At 47.5% G+C, this 25,383-nt stretch overlaps 1 protein-coding gene across 1 annotated transcript in view; it reads right to left on the bottom strand.

Annotated features, from left to right (window-relative positions):
• Positions 1–255: 255 nt before the first annotated feature.
• LOC311237237 (uncharacterized protein) overlaps positions 256–25,383 on the bottom strand; it is a gene marked incomplete at its 3' end in the record, with an annotated part of 81,311 nt that continues 56,183 nt past the window's right edge. The window contains exons 9-14 of the mRNA XM_084325044.1: positions 22,008–22,084; positions 15,607–15,781; positions 14,858–14,963; positions 11,834–11,880; positions 3,912–4,338; positions 256–358 (exon numbers count right to left, since the gene is read on the bottom strand). Of these exons, the coding sequence (XP_084181170.1) occupies positions 256–358; positions 3,912–4,338; positions 11,834–11,880; positions 14,858–14,963; positions 15,607–15,781; positions 22,008–22,084 (935 nt within the window). The remainder of the gene's footprint in view (positions 359–3,911; positions 4,339–11,833; positions 11,881–14,857; positions 14,964–15,606; positions 15,782–22,007; positions 22,085–25,383) is intronic.

Below are 25,383 nucleotides of genomic sequence, written 5' to 3'. Positions count from 1 at the left end.
TTCTGTTAGTCCTGGTCTGTGGGGGTTCTGTTAGTCCTGGTCTGTGGGGGTTCTGTTAGTGCTGGTCTGTGGGGGTTCTGTTAGTGCTGGTCCGTGGGGGTTCTGTTAGTGCTGGTCTGTGGGGGTTCTGTTAGTCCTGGTCTGTGGGGGTTCTGTTAGTGCTGGTCTGTGGGGGTTCTGTTAGTGCTGGTCTGTGGGGGTTCTGTTAGTCCTGGTCTGTGGGGGTTCTGTTAGTCCTGGTCTGTGGGGGTTCTGTTAGTCCTGGTCTGTGGGGGTTCTGCCCAGCGAGCCGGACCACACGGACTGGGCCAGCAGGCAGAGCTGGGTCCGGTCCAACTGGAGCCAATGAGACGGCCTCCTGGAAAGGGAACAGACAGTGGATAATATCAATACATTACTACTTTAATCACACGACTCACCATGGATGGAAACAATAGAAGCAGATAAAGATTGAATTGAAAACATAATAAAGAAATAAAGAGGTTTGACCATGGATGGTCAAAGGACCAGGATGTTGGGGCGGGACTTAAATTGAACATTTGCCAAAGATTGGACCGGACAACTGAATTGACAGTGTTGAGGACCAACAGGAAGACATGTTTACACGATGGGAGGCGGGAAGTGGGATTATTTAAAATCCATGATTATATTTCGTTGGATGGTTTTTCATTGATTGTCTACTGTAGTTATTACTTTATGTTGAATTGAAGATATCTACTGTACTTTATGTTAAACTGAAGATCTTGAAGTGAATATGTTATATGATCTTACATCCAGCTAGCAAGATGAAGAAGGTGTTTTCATTTCATGGACCCTTTAACACTAGCACAGCCATGGAGAAAATGCCACTAATTCCCGCCAGGAACAGGTCAGATGACCCGACAGCTTATATGAGAAATATGAGAAAAATAAACAGTGTAAACTATATAATTACCTCTGAATATAAAAATATGAGGTTTACCACAATGAAATGTAGGTTTGAGTGATTATAATAATTTTTTTTGGATGGAAGAGCCACACATTGACAGGCAAAGAGCCACATGCGGCTCGCGAGCCACGGGTTGGCCACCCCTACGCCAGACGCTCGCAAAGTGCTGTGACTTTCGTCTGTTCCAACAGCCCATATGCGGAATAACGTTCTAATTACATTTTCCTGAAGTCATTTTGAAATTTCAGAAACCGTGCCAGATAAAACGGGTACTTTTAGGAAAAGTCATTGAGTGACAGAGCTGGAGCTCGACAGAGTGACGAGGATACATTTATTGAAAATGTCTAGGGTGTGATGATTCAGTGTTGGTGTGGACCTAATAGCAATCACAGGACGAGGGTAGAGAGACAGGCAGGACACAACGGGATGTAGTTGACAAAAGGCTTTACTTGTTCTTTCACAAGGCTTAAACTACAAATCACAAAAGAAAACCTCAGCAGGGCTGGGACAGAACATAATACGAAAACCCGATATACAGGGTACAAACGTGGAGAGCAGGATAACAAATGATATGACAAGATAACGAACCGACAGGGGAGTAACAGGAAAGGACAGAATATATAGGGAGACTAATTACTAACAAGACACACCTGGACAGACACACAGGCTGACAAACAATGACACCAAATATATGACAGGGCTGACTAACAATACATACAAAATACAAAATACAACACACTAGACCAGACCAGGAAACAGAGTGGGTAACAAAGACCAAACTACGGAGAATACATTGAACATTAAGGACATAAGGAGAATACACACATTAATTGCCAGTAGCAGTGGCAGGAACGGGAGTAACGGAAAAAGTCCACTCGAGGGGGAATGTGGCCAGGCTGGGCAGCTGGAGGGGGAATGGGACCAGGCTGGGCAAGCGGATCCTGACAGAGGGGACTGTAAGGTGCCTTTTCGGTATACTACCTTTGCTAAAACTGTGTTCTCTGTTAAAGGTGGTAACTACTGGAATAGCCTACCAGTTGTGATTAGAGAGTGCCCCACATACTCCATGTTCAAGACCCATCTTAAACTGCATCTTAAGGCAAACCAGAACTGTGATCATTTTTAATCTGATTTAGTTTATGTAACTTGTTTTTTGTTTTTATTGTTGTTTTTATCATTGATTGTCACAATGCTTTTACCCTAAGCAGGCTATTTATTTATTGAAAGAGTTTTTCTGTCTCCTGGTGTAAATGAGCTCTTGCTACAACCCTGCATGTTTACATTTTGTATTTTGTACTTGATGTTCATTAACATGTGTTGTCCCTATCAAATAAACTATCAAATCAAACTACTGCTACAAAAGTAACAGTCACTTAACTTTAGCTTTTGCCCCTTTTATGCATACAATGCCTATGTTTTGGCTAGTGTTGCTCTTCTAGAAAAATAATCCTTTCAAGGTTGCCTATTGAAATACCGTACACCTCCAATACAGAAACATTGTTTATGAGTTTGCGTGTCAGGTAGACCATTGATTGACAGTCGATTCTGCCAATTACGTCACACCGCTTGCACTCCGGCGCTGCAGCTGGACCCTATTGCCAACCTCTGCTGTTGATAGCGCTAGCCAAGTTAGCGCACGCACACATACACACACGCACAGTGGGCCAGTGACTTTGGTGTAGGCGTGTAACCAGTGATGCGTTGCTCATGGGACGAGATTGCACTCCGTGCAACCAAAGTTTTGTGAGCAGAAGCGCGTGCACGCACACGCACGGATGTGCATGTGCGTGCACACAGGAATGCGCTGCACTCGACTGATGCGCCAACTCGCAGTACACACCTGGCTACTTTGCATATCAATAGCGCCGGTCGTCAGGTGTTACATTCCATTGGTAGAGGCAATTAGGCATTGTTTTTAGTCTGTCCTTATGCAAGGGAACATTTATGCGCATGCGCGGGAGCGCAAGCACGCGCCTGGGAGCGCGCGTGCACGTGGCGTCATTAGCGTGATTCTAAAATGTTAGAATCGATTATAATCGCAATTTTAATGTGTACACAGTGTTGCTATTCTCATGTCCATTACAGCCAACACAACGACATACGCTACTGCATCAACATTATGATTAACAAAGCAAGGCATTAGTTTTGTTGCATTAACGTTATATTACTATTGCTATCGATAAATCTAGGTGTTCTAAAATCTATTGCTATTGGTAAGACTAGAATCAGTTACATTAATTTAATGTTACTGTCTCGGGAAAGTCTCGCATATCGCAATGGCGGACTTTCAGGAAGTAAAAAAGCAAATGACAGCTTCCGATTGGTCATTTCCTTTATTTCCCTTGAAACCAGTCACGTCACTCTACTGTGATTGGACCGTTGGCTTGAGTGCAATGTGGGACTTGTAGTTTTTTAACGATTTATCAGCAGAGGAGAAAAAAAAGCACGACTGAGGCTGTAATCTTCACTCGCACACCGTGCGAGTAATTGATTTTTCCAGTTCGCACAGACATATTTCTAGGGGCATATGCGAGCAATATGGTCGCACTGTAGAGCCCTGGCTAGGCTACACTGGCACACCTACATCCAGTGAATAACGCTAAGCTAGGCTAACGGAGCGGCTGTTCCCTAAGCCTAATGCATGCACAGAGAAGAAAATGGTATCTGCTTGTCTACCTCCAGGGTAGATGGCAAATGTCCCCAAAATGCTAATTTCCCAAAAAGTTGGCGTGTTCCTTTAAGGTTCTTCACCGATGCTGCCTACCTGCTAGACTGGATCCTGCCAGAGGGAACCAGCGCTGCTCCAAACAGCCTGGCCCAACGAAGACCTCCCTGTCTGCTCCTCCTCTCCTCCTCCTCCTCTCCCCTCCTCTCCTCCTCTCCCCTCCTCTCCACACCACTCTCAGCACCAGGGTGTGAATAGCTCACACACTCCTCTCCCTCCATGACTCCTTCCACATGGACAGGCTCTCTTTGTCTCCACCCTGGGCTGCTCCCCTGCACTGCCTCTCCCTGCTCCTCTCTGCCTGCCTGCTGGCACGACCTCTGGCACGACCTCTGGCACGACCTCTGGTACGACCTCTGGCACGACCTCTGGTACGACCTCTGGCCAGACCTCTGGGCTGGCTCAGGCGAGAGAGCGGTTTGTCTGACGCGCGGTGCCTGGTCGTTCGCACCATCTCCACTCTGCCGCCGGGCCTGGAGGCGGGGCCAGCTGGCGAGGAGGAGGGGGGAGGAGCAGGGAGGGGGGGGTCTGTCCTGTAGGAGGCGGGGCTCCATCAGCAGGTTGAGGTCAAAGGGCAGGGCGGAGAGAGGCTGCATGAGGAGCAGCAGCTCCTGGAACAGAGGCAGACCGTGGCCCTGAGACGTGGACAGGAAGCCCCACCAGTGGTAGTGGGCCGTCACCACGTCTGGGAGGGGAGACAGGTGAGGTCAGAGGTCAACCTTATGCACACCGCACCTTATGTGAATACTGTATACTGAATACTGTATACTACATCAGATCATGTATTTAGCATTCAGAATTTTAGCATCTAACATTCTTACATTATATATAAGATTAGATTTAGACTATTGGATTATCAGATTATATATTGCATATATTTAGCATTTAGCATTTTAGCATTTTTAGATTATATATTAGATTAGATTTAGACTATTGGATTATCAGATTATATATTGCATTGTTTAGCATTTAGCATTTTAGCATTTTTTTATTATATATTAGATTAGATTTAGACTATTGGATTACTAGATTATATATTGCATATATTTAGCATTTAGCATTTTAGCATTTTATTTCTTTAGATTATATATTAGATTAGATTTAGATTATATATTGTAACTATATTTATTGTAGGGCAAATAAATTAAAAACCCTCATCTCGCACCTTGTTGCCCATATGGACATGTCCAGAGTTAATTATATTGTATATTGTTTACACTGCCTTTTTATTCTATTTTTATTTGTACTTCTCCACTGTACTATCATTCTGTGACCTGTATGTCTTCTACTACCTGTACCTCCCCTCCCCCCTCCCCCATGCGACTATGATGCCTGAATTTCCCCAAGGGGATCAATAAAGGACTATCTTATCTTATCTTAAGTCAGTCAGTCCAACATGCAGACATAAATTACTACAGTTTAAACGATACAGTATTCATTCAGTATATATGAATTCATTCCAATGAATTTCCTGATAACGCACTTGTGAACCTAGACTTTTGTTTATTGCTACGCCTCAAGCCTACAACTGTAAAACGGCAAAAAGAGGTGTTTGTGATGAATACATGTGTTGATAAAACGTTAGGTTATGACTATAACCAAGTTCTGTTAATTAGGGGTGACGCTTGGCATCACTACTGCACTATCTCGCGTACGTGCACGCGTACTGAATAAACCACAAATGTACCTCTAATACCAGTATTAGTCTGACCACACCCCTCATCAGCTTACCTTCATAAGCAGGTGTGTGGTCACCTGCTCTCCTCCTTCCCAAGCTTTCACCACAAGGTGAGGTCAAGGGCTGCAGCGGCCGTCTGATGCCAAGCGTCACCCCTAATTAACAGAACTTGGTTATAGTCATAACCTAACGTTCTGTTTCATTAGGGGCTCTGCTTGGCATCACTACTGCACAAAGGGAGGCCAAGCGGAGCCGCTGGCTGACAAATACACCCCGCTGACAGCCCCCCAAAACCATCAGAACAGGGAGGGCCGAGCCCCCCCGACCCCCCCTAATGGAGGGTATCCCCCCTATTAGAGGCTTCACGGGAAGGCGACGGACCCGACCGTGCGAAGAGGCACTCAAGCAACTTAACGCACAGGGTGAGCAGACCGTGGCTTGACCCCACGACTACACACACGCACAACCCGCATGCCACCCGGGAACGAACGGAGGAACAACCTCGTTACTGCCCCCAGAATCACGGGGTCAAGGGCAAACCCAACCCCGTGGCAAGGCCGTAGCAGCGGAGCGCGAAGGAAGACCCAGACCCACCAAAAGGACTGGACTCCCTGGAATGGGGGCCCGGAGAAGTCCATGATGCCAGCATCAAGACCCCACCAGGTGGGCACGTAGTGCCCCGCCCCCCACATCGCCAGCGTATTCGGACAAAGGCCCCCCAGTTACTGCACCTGGTAATCCCAGGCGGTATCCCAAGTACTAACCAGGCCAGAACCTGCTTAGCTTCCGAGATCGGACGAGATCGGGCGTGTTCAGGTCGGTATGGCCGTAAACCGAGCGGGCCCCGTCCCCCCAACAGTACACCGCCTGGCACACTAACCCTGCAGAACAGACAGTCAGCATGGCCGTAAGCACACAAAAAAGGTTAACCAACGGAAGCAGGCAGCGCACCGGGGAAAAACCAGGCAACAGGCTGTTAACCCTAGCCTGGAGACTGCGGACGAGACAGGCGCCAGAGGGGACAGCTGAACACAGCCGCCCCGGCGGAAGGAGCGTAAGCTGGCGGTGTTGCATGACCAAGCCTCCATTTAAAAACCCCCACCCAGAGGGGTCGAGGCAGAGAAGGCTGACACGATTGGCAGACGTCATGAACGTGCAGGGGCACCCTCAAACGGTGAACCCGGGAGTTGACACTGCTCCAACACACCAGGGAATCAACCACCTCGGTGTTACCCAATGCGGTGGTTGTTCCTATAACCCCTCAAGAAAAAACTCCAAAACACACCTGCGGGTATACACCGGCTATACCGCAGTACAAGTGTTTCAGTTTCCAAAAAGGGTTAACCCAGGCCTACGGGTCGCAAACATCACTTCGGACCGGGCCTGGCGGTACAGGAAGCACAGGGTCACCAGAGGAGGTCAAAAAACCACCCCCACAGGCCCCTCTTCGCCATGCGTGAGAGAGGAGCGAAAAATAATGGAGAACCAGCCCCTAAGCACACCGTACCTGGTATTCCCCGGCGGTCTCCCAACCAAGTACTAACCAGGACCAACCTGTGTAGCGGCCGAGATCCGACGAGATCGAGCGCGTACAGAATGGCATGGCTGTAAGCCATGACGACAGTGCTGAGTAAAACATACCCAACCAGGGTCTCCATAGCGCTTAACCCTGTGACACCCAGACCGACCTGGCATTTTTCCCCCTGAAAAAAGCCCAAGTCCCTCAGGGTACCAGAACAGCAGATCTGCATCCCCGGCGGACAACGGGTTCAACTGATCTGGACCAGCGTGACCAGAACCAGTCCCGTGCCCTAACCACGCCGACATGCCTACTCCAGGAGAAGGGCAGATATGCGTGTTGATCTTAACATGAAAAGAAGGCGCCACCCAGACGTTCGGACGAACCGCGCCTGGTGGCCCACCCCAAGGGCGTGAGACCCCACTACATATGTTCAGATCCATCCCGTCATCATCCCCCAGACATGAACGAGAATCCGTCGACAACCCACCCAGGTCATGGGATGTGGTCGTCGGAAGAGGAAAAACCCCCATCTCAGTTGCTTTATAAAAACGCTGTTTCAACCACAAGCAACCAAGGCGTGCCAGTCAATCGCCTGTTTACAGCGAGCTAGCACTATACGTGCGTCGGGACACACCCCCATCAATGAACAGGCTATTTAGACATGTCATTGAATCCCCAAGGCGCCCAGGGGAACGACAAGAGGGGTGTGACACTCCCTAACTCCAACACTTCTGGAATAGAAAGAAGGAAGCATCAACAGTATGTATCCCAGTCTACACAGCCGGGGTAAAAAATTTTCACATTTTTACATCCCACCACCCTCCCATAGGAAAGAGACGGGGATCCCCAGAGAGACTTCCCACGCGAGCTGTACAGATTGAAAAGAATATATTGCACCTTGAGCCATGTAAAAAACTGGTTTTAGGGCCTCCGGGGAAGAGGCACTGAACCCATACACACTCAATAAACGAATTGAATCGAATATACATACAATAGAAAAGGACCCTTCTAGAGGGTCCACTCACTTTGACAATCTGAGGAGGAAGGCTCTGTACTCTGATGGAGGCTTCCTCACATGGAAGAAGGAGTCCGAACTCACAGAAGGCCTGAATAGGCGCTTGGTGAGGAGGAGCCCTGACCACCCCCCCTGAAAACAGATCCATCACATGGACCTGAACAGCACACGGAAGTCCTACCAACAGAGACGCGCACGGTGACGTACTCTATGGCGGGGGAATTCCTGCGGTGCACACGCCCAATATACCAGGCCGTGGGACCAGGAACTCCCTCCCCCCCCCCCGTAACGTGCCGAACCGCCACGTGACGGGAACCTTGAAGGACAGGGGGTGTACCCCTGACCGACAGAACAATGGGGAGAGGAAAGGTTACCAGTTCACCCCTTTACGACCCCACACCCATGATACGACGTAACGACAAAAAGAGAATATGACACAGTCATAGTCAGCTCTATGAAGCGTTTCACAGCTCCACACAGCGCATGAGCTAACCTGCTATCTGATTTTTACTAAGGAAAAACACAGAATAGAGAGGGCTCTAAGAACCCCGGTCCAACATACACATGTGCTTCTGTGGCCAGTACAACCCAGTTGTAGGTCACATGACACACACAACCCATCATCACCTACAAAAAATGGCAAAAACACTCAACAGAGGAACGCCGTTTTTTTCACAATGAGAGAATACATCATTCTTGATTAGTATCGACCACAGGCCTTGCTAAGCACACATGACAGCAACCAAACCAATTTCCCTTTAGGAAATAAGTTTCTCCAGCAGATTTAGCACAACCTCAGCAATCAAGCTAAGAGTTACATCGTATCCCTACCACACAAAAGACACAATTAATGCACAACATGTCTGATAGGAGGTGATAAAGTCCCCAGGGAACCGGGGGGGAAAACACAATCCTCCTATTTTACCCTCAATACGGCCAGTTAAAACAGGAAAACCTGTTAATGTGTGAACACACTGTTCATTGTCATTACAGTCTGAGAAAGAACATTCTTTTACTCACTTGTCACCAAGCATAGCTTCATAGGTTAGTTACCTTAGTTGTGAGTACACGGCCGTGTTACTCACACAACAACCAGATCATTACATCCCGTTTGCACGGAGAAGCTAACTGCCAGTGAAAAAAACAGCTCACACATAACCCGCAACGTATCCTAAATGCATTGTAGCAACACACGTTTTGGGAAAAACACCGTTATTCACAATACATTTAGCAAAGTAAAACCAGAAGACGTGTTATGAGGTCTGGTCAACCCCGTTCCTACCCGGAACGCAGATCAGCGAAGTGCAGTCACAAGACACCGTAGAACACAGCCGTCCTGTGTTGTTCGATCCGGGCAGCGTCGCCGCTCCAACCAGTCGCTACAGTCCTCTTTGTTGACGCAATCCCCGTCCAGGCTCAGGGCAGGGTCGACGAACATCCCCTGTCAAGGATGACGTCGTGGTCAAGAGTGTAAAACATGTTAAAATCAAAGCACGTTCAACAGAATAGCATCAAGCTAACGGCTGCTCCAACCGTTCGGGTGCTATTGCTTCTGCTCGCGAGACGCCGATCTAACGACGCACGCGATCAGAAGCGAGCTCACGGCGGCGCGCGAGAAGCTAAGCTACCCCGCGCCAGGCCATGGCCATAGCAGCAAGCTAACGTTACCTAGCGACCACGACATGCTAGCCCCGCAGCTAACAGCTGACTGGCTAATAGTAGGCCTTAAGCAGGCCATGCAGCGATCCAGCAGGCTAACGCAGCAGTTAACAGCTGACCGGCTAACCGTGAGCTATGAACATGTAAACAATGACATAACACTCACCCAGACAGGCCGCCGTTCTGAACCTCTCCTCACTTTTTAAGAGAAAAGAGAAAACAAGATGTCAACACCGCTTCACAACGGTGACATTACCACATCCGACGGAATCAGCACAGTACCAACTGGCCTGTGTAGCTGACTTTGGACATGAATCTGCCGCTATCGCACATTACATGCACATATCCCCTCGTGAAGGAATACTCTCATTTGGATATGAAAGATGGGGCCTTAACACGGTGACAGAGAGAATCCACTCGTCCAGAACACACAGGGATCACCAGTGTCAATGGTCGCGGCCCACTAGTTAAAACTATAATGGTCTCCAGACCAAGGCCTTCTGTCGCCTAGGTGGCTGAACAAAGGACCCTAGTCTGGGGCCGGTTTCCATAAACTTTGTCAAGTAGCCCCCATAGCACTAACAGACAAGTGGAGCCCGCCAGCAAACACTACTCACCCAACCTGGAACGCACCGCTTCTCACAACAGCGGCATGTCCGACAGTTCAGCTGTGGCCTGACAGGTTTCACCCCAACAAACACAGCAAGGAACTGCAGTTGAGAAGCATGCAGCGGCGTGCTCCCAATACGAAAACCGGTGGAGGGTTTTTAGAATGATCATCATCTTCCAGACACTCCAGTACGAAGACAATATCGCCGTATTTTCTCGAAAATAGTGAGAGAGAAAATAAAGATATGATGTCAACGTATCCTTGTTTCCCAAAGCTGCTCCTAAACCTTTCTTCCATCATGGTGTCAAGTGTGGGGATCTACCGAGGCACTTCTTCCTTGTGGTGAAAGCGAGAAGGAGGAGAGCAGGTGACCACACACCTGCTTATGAAGGTAAGCTGATGAGGGGTGTGGTCAGACTAATACTGGTATTAGAGGTACATTTGTGGTTTATTCAGTACGCGTGCACGTACGCGAGATAGTGCAGTAGTGATGCCAAGCAGAGCCCCTAATGAAACAGAACTGGTATGATAGTAATAATATGCTCCAGGTCGTGCTGCACTGTGATGATCTACTGCTGCCACAGCCTCTCATATAGCACCACTTCTCAGGCCATCATGACACCACGTTTTCATCATCATTAGTAATCATGTTAAATCCTTAATATCATATATATATTTTAAATAGTATACTTAACACTTTAACTGCCGAGGTTAAATTCATGATATACCATCCCTTGCCAGCTCTATTTGTCTATGGAGAAGTTCCCCTTCTTTGCAGGGCTATAACTTTTTAAATTCTATTGCTAGATTGCCATTATTAGGGCCCATTCAATGTCCTATATGTATTGTTCAGGGTGTATGAACGTTAAACTTTTTCATTCACATATTCATACTAAAATATGGTCTAAAGTATAAGTATGTTTTCATCTCTTTCTGCAGCTTTCTCCAGAACGTGATTTATAGCCCCAAATGCATTATATTGATGATGAAATACAGTTTGATAGCGATCTGTGCCAGATAATAAATTTCAACTGGATGTGGTTCTGGAAGTTACTACACGTCATCTGATGTTGACCGGATGGGCGAGGGGGCGTTTATAATTCCGTGGGCAACGTTATACCATTCATCTAATGTGGGTCATATGTTCATCATAGCAGTTTATATCGAACACGGTAATACTACACGCTAAAACTCACCCCAGTCTCCTCGGGCCGTTGGGCGATCAGCGTGGAGTAGACAGTTTTCCATTATGGGATGTCGAAATACCCGATCTATTTCCAGGTTGTATAATAGTATATACGTCCAAATCATGTTGTTTTTTCGAGTTATTTCCACCGATCGATGTTCACTGTGTGAAGACTGAGTCTCTCTAACATTAGCGAGTGCCCGGACCACATATGGAGTGAGTCCTGCCGGGTTAAAGGTTGACATCCGGTTTCGATCTGCCGATCGGCCACCAGATGGCGCTCTTGAACCGCTAGAGGATTGAGAGGAGATCAGAACTGTGTGTCAAGGCTGCAGAGGGGAAATATGATTCCGATCACAGATTTTTGAAATATTGATATCAAAGACGAGTTACGGCGTCCGCGGCAACTTGAGCATGGCGGGGAATGACGAGTTCCCGCGTTTTCGGCAGTTAAAGTGTTAAAGATAATAATGAGAACAACAACAACAACAACAACAACCATCCATTCACCTTTCTGACTGTGGAGGTGGCTGAACCAGACCTCCAGAGCTCTCAAGCTGAAAGAGAAGACAGAAGATCAATGATGTCTGCAGCTTCTTCTACTAAAAAGGACTGACTGGAGCAGGTAGACTGTGTGTGTGTCTGTCTGTCTCTCCATCCAGCTAAACTGTAGGCTGTCTGTCTGTCTGTCTCTCCATCCAGCTAAACTGTAGGCTGTCTGTCTGTCTGTCTCTCCATCCAGCTAAACTGTAGGCTGTCTGTCTGTCTGTCTCTCCATCCAGCTAAACTGTAGGCTGTCTGTCTGTCTATCTCTCCATCCAGCTAAACTGTAGGCTGTCTGTCTGTCTCTCCATCCAGCTAAACTGTAGGCTGTCTGTCTGTCTATCTCTCCATCCAGCTAAACTGTAGGCTGTCTGTCTGTCTCTCCATCCAGCTAAACTGTAGGCTGTCTGTCTGTCTATCTCTCCATCCAGCTAAACTGTAGGCTGTCTGTCTGTCTCTCTCTCTCTTCATTCAGCTAAACTGTAGGCTGTCTGTCTGTCTCTCTCTCTCTTCATTCAGCTAAACTGTAGGCTGTCTGTCTGTCTCTCTCTTCATTCAGCTAAACTGTAGGCTGTCTGTCTATCTCTCCATCCAGCTAAACTGTAGGCTGTCTGTCTGTCTCTCTCTTCATTCAGCTAAACTGTAGGCTGTCTGTCTATCTCTCCATCCAGCTAAACTGTAGGCTGTCTGTCTGTCTCTCTCTTCATTCAGCTAAACTGTAGGCTGTCTGTCTATCTCTCTCTCCATCCAGCTAAACTGTAGGCTGTCTGTCTGTCTCTCCATCCAGCTAAACTGTAGGCTGTCTGTCTGTCTATCTCTCTCTCCATCCAGCTAAACTGTAGGCTGTCTGTCTGTCTCTCCATCCAGCTAAACTGTAGGCTGTCTGTCTGTCTGTCTGTCTCTCCATCCAGCTAAACTGTAGGCTGTCTGTGTAAAACACTTTGTTATGGTTTGTAACCGACCTCAAACGCAACGGCACAGAGAGGAAGTTCAGAGTTAGCCAAAAGCTAGGGCGTATTTATTTACAGAGTCACAAGATGGATGAAGTACAGCAATCAAACAAACGGGGATCTGGCATGTGACGATGTAGCGGCTCTGCAGATACTCCCAGTAGATTGTGGTGAGGAATTGGCATGTGACGTTGTAGCGGCTCTGCAGATACTCCCAGCTTTCACTCCCGGTGGAAACGGAGAGAGAGAGAAATCAGAGTTAGCCCAACGAACACACAGAGGCAGAGAGGTGACTGAGTCCAGTATTAATCCCAAGTGACTTGATCTTCGGTGTACCACACACAAGTTAGCTGAGTCCAGTGAAAAACAACACGGTAATCTTCAGTGTTAATCTAACACACAAAATAGCTGAGTCCAGTACGAAACAAAAAGGAATTCTTCAGTGATATCCTAACACAAAAATTAGGTGAGTCCAGTACAAACAAAACGGGATATCTTCGGTGTTCACCAAACACACAAAAAACTGATAATCCAAAAAGACTGTTTCCAAAAACTCACCAGAGCGCAACTCGTAAAGCGGGCAGATAACGAGGCGCAGCTCCGAACGGGGAACCAGGTTCTCCACAGCGGTTCTCCACAAAAGGTCCTGGAGAGCAAAAAGACAGGAACAGCGACGGGGAAGGCAGGTATATGCAGTTGTATTCCAGAACGACCCAACATCGATAGTAAGGAGGTCTGTGTATATAAAGCCTTCAGGGGCGCTAATTACAAACTGTGACAGCTGCGGGATGAGATTGATACTTGCTCCAAAAGCGTGTGGCGGGGAATGCACCAATCGACACGGCACCTTAAAGGAACGGAGCGCGTGGCGGGGAATGCATTAATCAACATAGTACCTTAAAGGAACGGAGCGTGTGGCGGGGAGCGGACCAAACCTCACACACTTACACATGCACACGTCATCATACCCATGCATATATCAGCAAAAGGTGCCAGGTAGGCTAATCAGGTAGTGACAGGATTGGTTCAGGTAGGCTAATCAGGAAGTGACAGGATTGGTTCAGGTAGGCTAATCAGGCAGTGACAGGGTTGGTTCAGGTAGGCTAATCAGGCAGTGACAGGATTGGTTCAGGTAGACTAATCAGGCAGTGACAGGGTTGGTTCAGGTAGGCTAATCAGGCAGTGACAGGGTTGGTTCAGGTAGACTAATCAGGCAGTGACAGGGTTGGTTCAGGTAGGCTAATCAGGTAGTGACAGGATTGGTTCAGGTAGACTAATCAGGAAGTGACAGGATTGGTTCAGGTAGGCTAATCAGGCAGTGACAGGGTTGGTTCAGGTAGGCTAATCAGGCAGTGACAGGATTGGTTCAGGTAGACTAATCAGGCAGTGACAGGGTTGGTTCAGGTAGGCTAATCAGGCAGTGACAGGGTTGGTTCAGGTAGACTAATCAGGCAGTGACAGGGTTGGTTCAGGTAGGCTAATCAGGCAGTGACAGGGTTGGTTCAGGTAGACTAATCAGGCAGTGACAGGGTTGGTTCAGGTAGGCTAATCAGGCAGTGACAGGGTTGGTTCAGGTAGGCTAATCAGGCAGTGACAGGGTTGGTTCAGGTAGACTAATCAGGCAGTGACAGGGTTGGTTCAGGTAGACTAATCAGGCAGTGACAGGGTTGGTTCAGGTAGACTAATCAGGCAGTGACAGGGTTGGTTCAGGTAGGCTAATCAGGCAGTGACAGGGTTGGTTCAGGTAGACTAATCAGGCAGTGACAGGGTTGGTTCAGGTAGGCTAATCAGGCAGTGACAGGGTTGGTTCAGGTAGACTAATCAGGCAGTGACAGGGTTGGTTCAGGTAGACTAATCAGGCAGTGACAGGGTTGGTTCAGCTAGACTAATCAGGCAGTGACAGGGTTGGTTCAGGTAGGCTAATCAGGCAGTGACAGGGTTGGTTCAGGTAGACTAATCAGGCAGTGACAGGGTTGGTTCAGGTAGGCTAATCAGGCAGTGACAGGGTTGGTTCAGGTAGGACTGTTTTGATGCCACTCACTTGAGCAGACCCATGATGAAAGCTCTGAGTCTCAGCCCCTGGCTCGACAGCTGGTGACACTGGTTGATCTTGAACACCAAGCTGTGGAGGACACGGGTGGAGGGACCTGGGGACAGGAGGACAGGACAGGTTAGTAGACTGATTTAACCCCTAACATTTAACCCCTTGCACCTAACATTTAACCCCTAACCTCTAGCCCCAACCCCTATGGGGTACGGTGGTGTAGTGGTTAACACTGTCGCCTCACAGCTACAAGGTCCAGGGTTCGATTCCCGCTTGGGGACCAGGTTTTTGCGATGCCAGGTACCCAGGTGGGGGATCTCCCAGGCCCTTCTGCGTGGAGTTTGCATGTTCTCCCCGTGCTCGCAAGCGTTTCCCCTCCCAATAACAGAAACCCAATGGAAAAACATGCACAACAGATCGCTAACGCTATCACGTCCCTGACGAAGACGGACATGAGCACTTGGATTGGTCCCCGGGGCGCGGCCCCACGCCAACGCCCCTATCTGCTCCCGGCTGCCCTTGGGGGGATGGGAGGACGACGGGATGGGTCAAGTGCAGAGACTCAATCGCATCGGCGACCCAACTAACTGCATGTGTGTGTTCCTGTGTGTCTGCCTGCATGCCGAATAAAGACTTCTCCAAAGTCCAGTTATTATTATTATTATTAATCTCTAACCGCTAACATCTAACCCCTAACATGTAACCTCTAATATTAACCCCTGACCTCTAACCCCAACCTACCCTACCTCTCTGAGTAGAGGCCTCCACTACGCCCCAGCAGTGGTTCCGGCGCTGTCCGATGATGAGGTCCAATCGGTGGTGTCTGAGGCCGTCCTCCAGGAGGTTCTGCACGGAGGGACAGAGATGCTCCAGAACCAGACCTCTAATGGACCGACTGCGAGAACTGTCCCCCAGATGCACCTACAGCGGGACCAGAACAAGACGGTTTAGTTTAGTTTATTTATTTAGCACATTATTTAAAAAAAGAAAAACAGTGCTAGGAGGGAACGAAGCCCAAAGGGCTTGTACAAAGTTCCACTCCCATCCCATTGTCCATAAACATATATGAACGAAATACATGAGAACATGGTCTAGAAAATAAACTCAAAACAAGATCAGAGACATAAGGCAGACACTAGCGAAAACATGGAAGATTGACACGAGTCAATAACAAGAAAATATTTTTTTTCTTTTTAAGTACAAGAAGGCAAAGGGGAGGAGAATAACATATGAACAGTATATAATGAAGAAAAAGAACAAGCAGCCATACAGTAGATGTAACACTGATGCACAGGAGTAACTTAATGTGTTGATGATTTATGATGAAATTAAATGAGATTTTAATAGTTTTTTTTAAAATATAGACCTCAATGATGAACTCCAGTTCCAGAGTTTAGGACCTCTAAAGCTAATGTTGAATTGATGGCTAGATGTCCGACAGAAAGGTAAGTGGAGTTTATTACTATGGTTTGTTGGATATGAGTGAATTTCTGATGAAAAGATGACGGTATATACTTTATATATCATCCACAGCAAGAACAAGACCTTATATACTTTATATATCATCCACAGCAAGAACAAGACATGTTATGATCATCGTCAGAATAATAATTATATACCTTATACACACACACACACACACACACACACACACACACACACACACACACACACACACACACACACACACACACACACACACACACACACACACACACACACACACACACACATACATACATACATACACATCATCATAGTGGTACAAGTACAGATGGTTCTACACACGCAGGCTGACATACTGTTTAATAATGTATCCTTTCATCACAAGTGTAAAAATAGGACTCTGTATGTGTGTGTGTGTGTGTGTATGTGTGTGTGTGTGTCAGGGGCGGATTTAGGATTGTAGGAGATCCGGGGGTTAGCCCAGATAGGTGCCCGCTTTTTTTTTCTTTTTTTTTTTTCTTTTTTTAATAAATTTTTTTGGCAGGCAAGGGCCGGTTTGGAGGGGGTCAGGCACGACCCCCACCACGGCAGTTTTCTTTTGAATTTAATGAACCTGTACATGCAATTTCCTGCAATATAGAGCCTTCAATCTTGACCAATAAAGCTGCTCTTTTCACTATAAAACTCAGTTAACCATAACGTAGTTATGGTTAGATTTATATATTGGGGGGGGATATATCATATTTTTCATATGATCAAAAAGTGGTGGAGCAAGAGCATACCTTTGCTCCCCCAAGTTAAATAGTGGGAGAGCAGAGATGCTGCGAATGCTCTTATGGCCAGGCGTCTATGATTCACTGATACAAAGTAAAATAGTGCAGTGCAATAAAATAGTTAGTAAAATAGAATAAAATAATGCAATAGTGCATTGCAATAAAATAGTTATCATCGTATTTTTTCGGGAGGCCGGTAAGGAGTGCATTACAGTAGTCGAGTTGGCTTGAGATAAAGGCATGGATCTGGTTTTCAGCGTCCTTTTGATTTATAAATGGCCGTACTTTAGCTATGTTTCTAAGGTGGAAGAATTAAGTTTTTGTCAACTTGTTGATTGTGATTTAAAGCTTAGGTCTGAGTCTACCATAACACCAAGACTTAACTCACTCAAATACAGTTAGCAGCTGGATAGACCACAGATGGAAATTAGCTTCTGCTAAATCTGGTGCAAACATATTTTCATGTAACAATGATGAATTGTCAAAAAAAAAAAAAAAAACGTTTTTAATATATTCAGGGCTTTTCAGAAAACATTCGGGGCTTGAGCCCAAGTAGCCACCCCCTAGCCCCGCCCCTGGTGTGTGTGTGTGTATATACGTGTATGTGTGTCTGTGTGTCTGTGTATATATGTGTACGTGTATGTGTGTGTATGTATGTGTGTACATGTATGTGTGTGTACTTGTTCTTCTATGTGTGTGTATGTGTGTGTCAGATTCAGATTCAGATTCCTTTATTAAGCACCAACACAGACACAGGACAAAAACAGTGCAGTGGAGGATTAATCATTTAAATACATATATATATATAGAGTGTGCAGAGTTCCAGTAAAGACCAGTGCAGTGCAGTGTCATTGTGCCAGTGTCACTTGGGGGCGGAGGGGGGGGGGGGGACCTGAGGCATTGATCAGCCTGGCGGCTGAGGGGAAGGAACTCAGTCTGTGACAAGCTTTCACGGCCTTTAGGATCCTCAGCCTTCTCCCAGAGGGGAGCAGGGTGAAGAGGCTGTGTCCGGGGTGGGAGGGGTCGGCCATGATCTTCCTCGCCCTCTTCAGCGTCCTGGAGTCGTGCAGGGACCTGAGGGAGGGCAGGGGACAGCCGATCACCCTCGCCGCGGGGCGAATCACCCACTGCAGCTTGGCGAGATCTTTTGCCGCTGCAGCGGGGAACCAGGAGATGATGGAGTGGGTGAGGATGGACTCAATGATGGCCGTGTAAAATTGGGCCATCATGGTCGTCGGCAGTTTGTATTTATTCAACTGCCGGAGGAAGAACATCCTCCCCTGGGCCTTTTTAAGCAGGCCTGTGATGTTAAGCTCCCATTTCAAGTCCCGGGAGATGGTCATGCCAAGGAATCGGCATGACTCCACGGAGGCCACCTGGGTGCCTCCCAGTATGATGGGAGGGGGCAGGGCTGCTTTCCTCCTGAAGTCCACTACCATCTCCACTGTCTTTTGAGCATTGAGCTCCAGGTTGTTGCAGCTGCACCAGCTCTGCAGCCTCTCGATCTCCCTCCTATAGGCCGACTCATCCCCCCTGGAGATGAGACCCACCAGGGTGGTGTCGTCAGCGAATTTCAGGAGTTTGACCGAGGGGTGGAGAGAGGCACAGCTGTTGGTGTACAGGGAGAACAGTAGTGGGGACAGGACGCAGCCCTGCGGGGAACCGGTGCTGGTGGACCTAGAGCTGGAAATGCTCTTCCCCAGCTTCACCCGCTGAGACCTGTTGGACAGGAAGTCCGTAATCCACCTGCGAGTGGAGGCCGGCACCTGCAGCAGGGATAGCTGGTGCTCCAGGATGGGTGGAAGGATGGTGTTGAAGGCCGAGCTGAAGTCCACATACAAGATCCTGACATAGTTGCCCGCGCAGTCCAGATGTTCCAGTGTATAGTGCAGAGCCATGTTCACATCCTCTGTGGATCTATTGGCTCTGTATGCGAACTGCAGCGGGTCCAGCACAGGATCAGTAATGAGCTTCAGGTGGGCCAGGACAAAGCGCTCCAGGACCTTCATGACCACAGAGGTCAGGGCGACAGGTCTGTAGTCATTAAGGCCCGTGACCTTGGCCTTCTTGGGGACGGGGATGATGGTTGAGGCCTTGAAGCATGCTGGGACGTGACACAGCTCCAGTGAGGCATTCAAAATGGTGGTAAACACCAGTGCGAGCTGGTCAGCGCAGTGCTTCAGGGCAGAGGGGGAGACAGAGTCCGGGCCGGCCGCCTTCCGGGGATTCTGACTAGAAAACAGCCGTTTCACCTCTCTCACACTGACAGAGAGAGGGGAGGGGGGGGGCACTGGGGTGGGGGGATGGAGGTTGTGGCTGAGTGGGTGAAGGAAGAGGGCGGGGGGGAACCTCTTTCTCAAACCTACAGTAAAATGTATTTAGCTCGTTCGCCAGGGGGAGGCTATCAGGCGCCTGTGGTGACTTCGGTTTATAGTTGGTAATGGTCTTGAGGCCTTTCCATACGGAGGAGGAATTCCCCTCAGAGAGCTGCTGCCGCAGTTTCTCAGAGAAGCGAAGTTTCGCCTCCCTCACCTCTTTGGCGAACTTGTACTTGGCCTGCCTGAACCGATGAGCATCACCACTGAGCCTGGCCACCTCCTTCTCCGACCTCAGCCGCCTGAGTTGGGCTGAAAACCAGGGCTTGTTGTTGTTGAAGATCTTCCTAGTGCGGAGGGGGACACACACCTCCTCACCGAGGCTGATGAAGGATGTCACAGTGTCCGTGTAGTCATCCAGGTTGTTTCCAGCCTCAGGCCCCGCCCACTCAACAAAGTCCTGGTCACACCTTGCCCTCTCCAGCCAGGCGCGGAGACACTCGCATGCCTCACTGGCCCACACTCTGAAGCTCCACACAACAGGTTTTGATAGTTTTAATCTCTGCCTGTAGCGAGGGATCAGGTGGATAAGATGGTGATCACTGTTACCCAGTGCAGCATGGGGGACAGAATGGTAGGCCTGCCGAATTGTACAATAACAATGGTCAAGAGTGTTTTCTCCCCGAGTTGGGCAAGTGACTTGCTGCCTGTATTTGGGGAGAGACCGGCTCAGATGAACCTGGTTAAAATCCCCCAGTACAACAACAAAACTGTCGGGTGGTTACGTTCAACGTTCGTCAGCTGTTCGGCCAGCGTCAGCGTCAGGAGGAATGTAAACACAGACGAGGATGTAAGAGTTGAACTCACGGGGGGAATAGAATGGACGACAGCGGATGAAGAGGGATTCGATAGCAGAGGAACAGTGTTGGTGAATCACTGTCACATCAGAACAGCAGCGATTGTTTACAAAAAACATAAGACCCCCTCCACACGACTTACCCACCGCCTCAAAGTCCCTGTCGGCACGAAGCGCGGAAAAGCCCTCAAGCTGTACGGCCCCGTCTGGGACTGATGGCTTCAGATGGGTCTCCACGAACGCAAAGACAGCTGTGGAGTGGAAGTCCTTGTTTCCCGCAACCAGCCACCGGAGTTCGTCCATTTTATTTGGTATTGAAAGGTTATTCCACCGGACGAGCCCTTTAAATTTAACTACGGTGCCTCCACTTGAAAAAGGATCAAGATATACTGTAAATTAACCCTGGGTTCTTTTAATTGAATGTCGGCGAGGTGAACAGAGAGATGAGACAAAGAGTCAGATGGCAGTCTGTAAAGTTTTACTGAACTCTCACAGCACAAATAGACCATAATCCGGACCACTGACCTCCACACACGGAGCGAGCAAGTGCTAAGTGGTGGCCTCGAGAATACATTGACACACTTTTATACAGTACTAGCTAAACACACCTCTTTTCTGACTCGATGATTGATAGTCGTCGCGTCATCACTTGAGGACAAAGGACTTTACGCGGGAAGCGGAGTAGAAGGAGGGGCTGTTTTCAGTAAGGGCTTTCCAGTAAGGGTGGGGGCTGAACGATAAGTGTTCCCTTGAGTCCCCCGCATTTGACCGGTTGTGTGTCCGTGTGTAGATAATTGTGTATGCGTTTGAATCAGTGTTTGTGAGACTAGACTTGGGGTCGTGTCCTCACTTTAGTAATTTGTCTTTAACTATGACTCTTTGTGATACTTAACCAAGGCAGTCCATGAATTTATGCTGTCCATTAATCCTATTTATGTTTATCTGTGTGTATGTTTGTGTGTAAGTGTGTGTGAAACTAGTTTCTATCAGTGTCTATGTACATGTGTGCATGCTTGTGCGCCGGCCAGTCGTCAGACGCAAGCATCAATAGGAGATCTCGTCCGGGATGCATGGGTCTGTGTGGGGAGAGGGGTCCGGGGTCAAAAGGTCGGCAGGTCAAACCAAGCTGTGTGTAAAAACAGACTGGGGCCTCAGCCTGCACCACAAGTAAGTAGGTGGGGAGAGGAGAGAACAGACATAGAACACAATGTAGGATCTTAATTCTATCACCTTATCAAAAGGGTATGACAGGAATTTGATGGTTGAGATATTCCTTCAGTATAGAGTTCACGTTTCCGAGGAATATACCGGGGAGTGGTGGACGCGAGCCCCGCCGCCGAAGGCGAACCAGACAGCCACCTCTCCTTCCCCGTTGCCGTCTGATCCAGCGCACAGCACTGGCGAAGAACGCGGTCCCCCTGACCAGTAGTGTTGGGAAAGTGTCCGATGGGTTTGAACACCCGATGTGCAGAAGTTCTTCTTTGGTGTAGGACGTTAGACAGGACACAGATACAACACTGAACAAACAAAACGCAACACACTGTAGCGCCAAGGCAGCCGTGGGCGGCGCCATCTTGTTTCCAGTCACCATGACACCATGTGTGTGTATGTGCATGTGTGTGTATGTATGTATATGTGTGTATGTGTGTGTGTGTGTGTGTGTGTGTGTGTGTGTGTGTGTGTGTGTGCGTGCGTGCGTGCGTGCGTGTGTGTGCGTGTGTGTGTGTGCGTGTGTGTGTGTGCGCAGTAACTCCTACCTTCTCCTCTGCGTTTTTGCTGCAGCTGAAATGAGCCATGATCAACTCCACCGCCATGCTCACCGCTCGCAGCAGACCTACACACACACATACACACATATACACACATACACACACACATACACACATATACACACATACACACACACACATATATATACATACATACACACACACACACATGCCCGCGGGATGATTCTGACCGGCCCGCCAAAGATTACATGATAATAAAAAAAAATTAAAAAAAAATTAAAAAAATTTAATATTTTTTTTATATATTTTTTTTTACTTTTTTCTTTTCATGTCAACGTTAACACGCACAATTGAGCCAAAAGTCACTCAATTAATGACAGATTTCATTGATAAATTGAGGGAAAACTTTGCAAGTCGATTTGATGAATTTGACATGTCCAGAGAATTGATGCATTTTGTGAGCAACCCATTTGCCAATGTAGCTGCTATTTCCACAAAAGGACAAGAGTTCCTTGCATCACTTCACATTGATGAAGGTCTCCTGCAACTTGAAATAATTGACATGCAAGCATCATCTGCTCTGAAGCAGGCACTTGAGAATGAATCCACCACAACATTTTGGATAAAGTGTATTCATGTCAAGACATTCCCCAAAATAAAAACTGTGCTAACAATGTTTGGCTCAACATACACCTGTGAATCCAGTTTCTCTCACATGAATGCCATTAAAACAAGCAACGTGCCTCCTTGACAAATGAGCATTTGCATCACTGTTTGCGGGTAGCCCTCACTTCCTATGAACCCTCTTTCTCTGCCATTGCCCAGTCAAAGAAGTGCAATCGCTCTCATTCGATGTGTGTATGTAGGCTAGGCCTGTCTGCCCCCCACCCCCCTGATGTTTGAGAGTTAAGAGTGGACAATAAGTGCTAATAAGATGCTGTGATTTGCTGTTGTTGCACAGACATGAAGCACTTTTTCATAAGCTCAGCTGCACTATAAATGTGTTTTTTTGTTCAAGTGTTGATGTTAGAATGTTCAGATGCACATCATGCACTTGTTTGTTTTTTATTTTATTTTTATATTGAAATGTTGAAGAGGAGATGTTGCAGTTGTTGCACAGTCATAAATGAAGCACTTTCTGCAGGAGATGTTACAGATGTGGCACATAAATGAAGCACTTTTTTTTTAAAGTATACTACTTTTGCAATGTAGTTAAATAAAAGTTGTGAAAATGTGGTTTTGTGTTGTGTCAAGTGTACATATATTCATAGCACGGGGAGGCGCCGTGGCAGTCTGGCCCCTGGCCCCTTGGGTTTCTGACAATGTGGCCCCCTGAACAATTTAGTTGAATAGCCCTGCTGTACACTGTACATTGGAATACTGACAAAGCCATACTTGGTAATTTACTGTACAACTGGGTTAGGACATTTGTAGGGGCCAGTTTCGAATTGCAGTCTCCCGTAGGTGTTCTTTGAGAGTGTTTGATTCATCTGAACAACGATTTAAAAAGAAAAGCCAGCTAGTTGTTAGGCTGTATGTTGCATAGCAACCCCCTTGCAGTGCAGGCAGACAGGAGGGTCTCTTTTATTTTTAACATTATTATTTACTAATACAAATGTACTAATAACACATACATAACATTTTAAATTGAAGTATGTCTTACTTAGGGCGTTTTCACACCTGTAGTTCGTTTGCTTTGTTCCGATTCAGGGAGACACAGGGACTATAATGATACAATTGTTGCACTTGTCCTTTAGTTCGTTTGTGTTCACACGGCTGTGTTAACAGCGCACCAAAACAAACGCACGCGCGAGCAAACTGTCACTCATTGGTCAGATTTTGGGGGGGGGTCCCCCCCCCCCAACCCTGAATCGAGCCGAGAGAGAGAGAGAGAGAGAGAGAGAGAGAGAGAGAGAGAGAGAGAGAGAGAGAGAGAGAGAGAGAGAGAGAGAGAGAGAGAGAGAGAGAGGTTGTCCCGCACGGTGCTGCTGCTGTCACTACAGAGACGCACCCCGGCTCCTCTCTCCTGCGCGCGGCTGACTGACTGACTGACACCCGGCAAGCATCTGACGAATGTGATCGTCTGCCCAAATATCAACGATGCAGTGTACCTCATCGCTGCTCCACGTTGACCCACGACGTATTATTATTATTAATTGTGTCGGTTTGTTAAATCGATTGCATTCTCACAGCGTACGAGTCCGCTTCGGGTTCGGTTGGAACTGCGCGGTCTCGGCCTGCTTATTTTGTTCCGCAACAGAATGTAATTGCTGTGTTCACATATGCCCAACTGAACCGAAATAAGGGGTAAACGCTCCAGGTTCCGGAATAACAGCTCCAAACGAGCTAGGTGTGAAAACGCCCTTACTTTCATATTGCCATAGCCTACTTGGTAACCGTTTTATAAAAGCAATAGCTCAGTCCATGGTATATGGTTATTATATCATAGCTAAGGCGCTACTGAACTACGCCCCCCTACACCACACATGGCCTGTCGTGAGCTATTGCTTAATTATTTAATCAAGTGCTAGGTCATCCTAATTAAAAAAGAATCCTCCAACACCATATTGATACTTCAGCCATAGGGTGATGCTTCTGTTTCTGTTTGGATTGAGGACTGGGCCTTTAACCAACCATGATGTGGTTGTTGTTAAAGGGGAACTCCACTTTTTTTGGAAATTAGCTTATTTAACATCTTCCCTGGAGTTAGACAAGAAGATGCATACCTTTTTTGTCTCTGTGCGTGCATTTTAGCTTTGGGAATAGACGCTCCGTTAGCATAGCTTAGCTTCATCACTGGAAGTGAGGCAGGACAGTAGCCTTACAGTGCCTTACAGTGTATTGCAAGGTCTGACATTGACCAAACTTGATATGCATGACCTTGGTGGGCTCTAGGTCAACTCCTGAAAAGGGGGTCAATGTCAGACTTTGCAATCAAAGTTAGGGGGCTAATAACCCTTGCCATAATTTCAGTGCGCCCCCTAACTTTTGATTGCAAGGTCTGACATTGACCCCCTTTTCAGGAGTTGACCTAGAGCCCACCAAGGTCATGCATATCAAGTTTGGTCAATGTCAGACCTTGCAATACACTGTAAGGCACTGTAAGGCTACTGTCCTGCCTCACTTCCAGTGATGAAGCTAAGCTATGCTAACGGAGCGTCTATTCCCAAAGCTAAAATGCACGCACAGAGACAAAAAAGGTATGTATCTTCTTGTCTAACTCCAGGAAGATGTTAAATGAGCTAATTTCCAAAAAAAGTGGAGTTCCCCTTTAACTGAAACAATTATGTATATAAACCACACACACACACACACACACACACACACACACACACACACACACACACACACACATATATGCTTGCACATATCTTTCCCTCTCTCTAACTCCCATCGGATCTCT

The sequence above is a fragment of the Notolepis coatsorum genome, assembly GCF_963971535.1.
Source record: "Notolepis coatsorum genome assembly, chromosome: 11".
In the NCBI taxonomy this organism is placed as follows: Eukaryota; Metazoa; Chordata; class Actinopteri; order Aulopiformes; family Paralepididae; genus Notolepis; species Notolepis coatsorum.
Note: the sequence above shows the minus strand (reverse complement) of the source record. Positions and strands in the feature narration are given on the sequence as shown.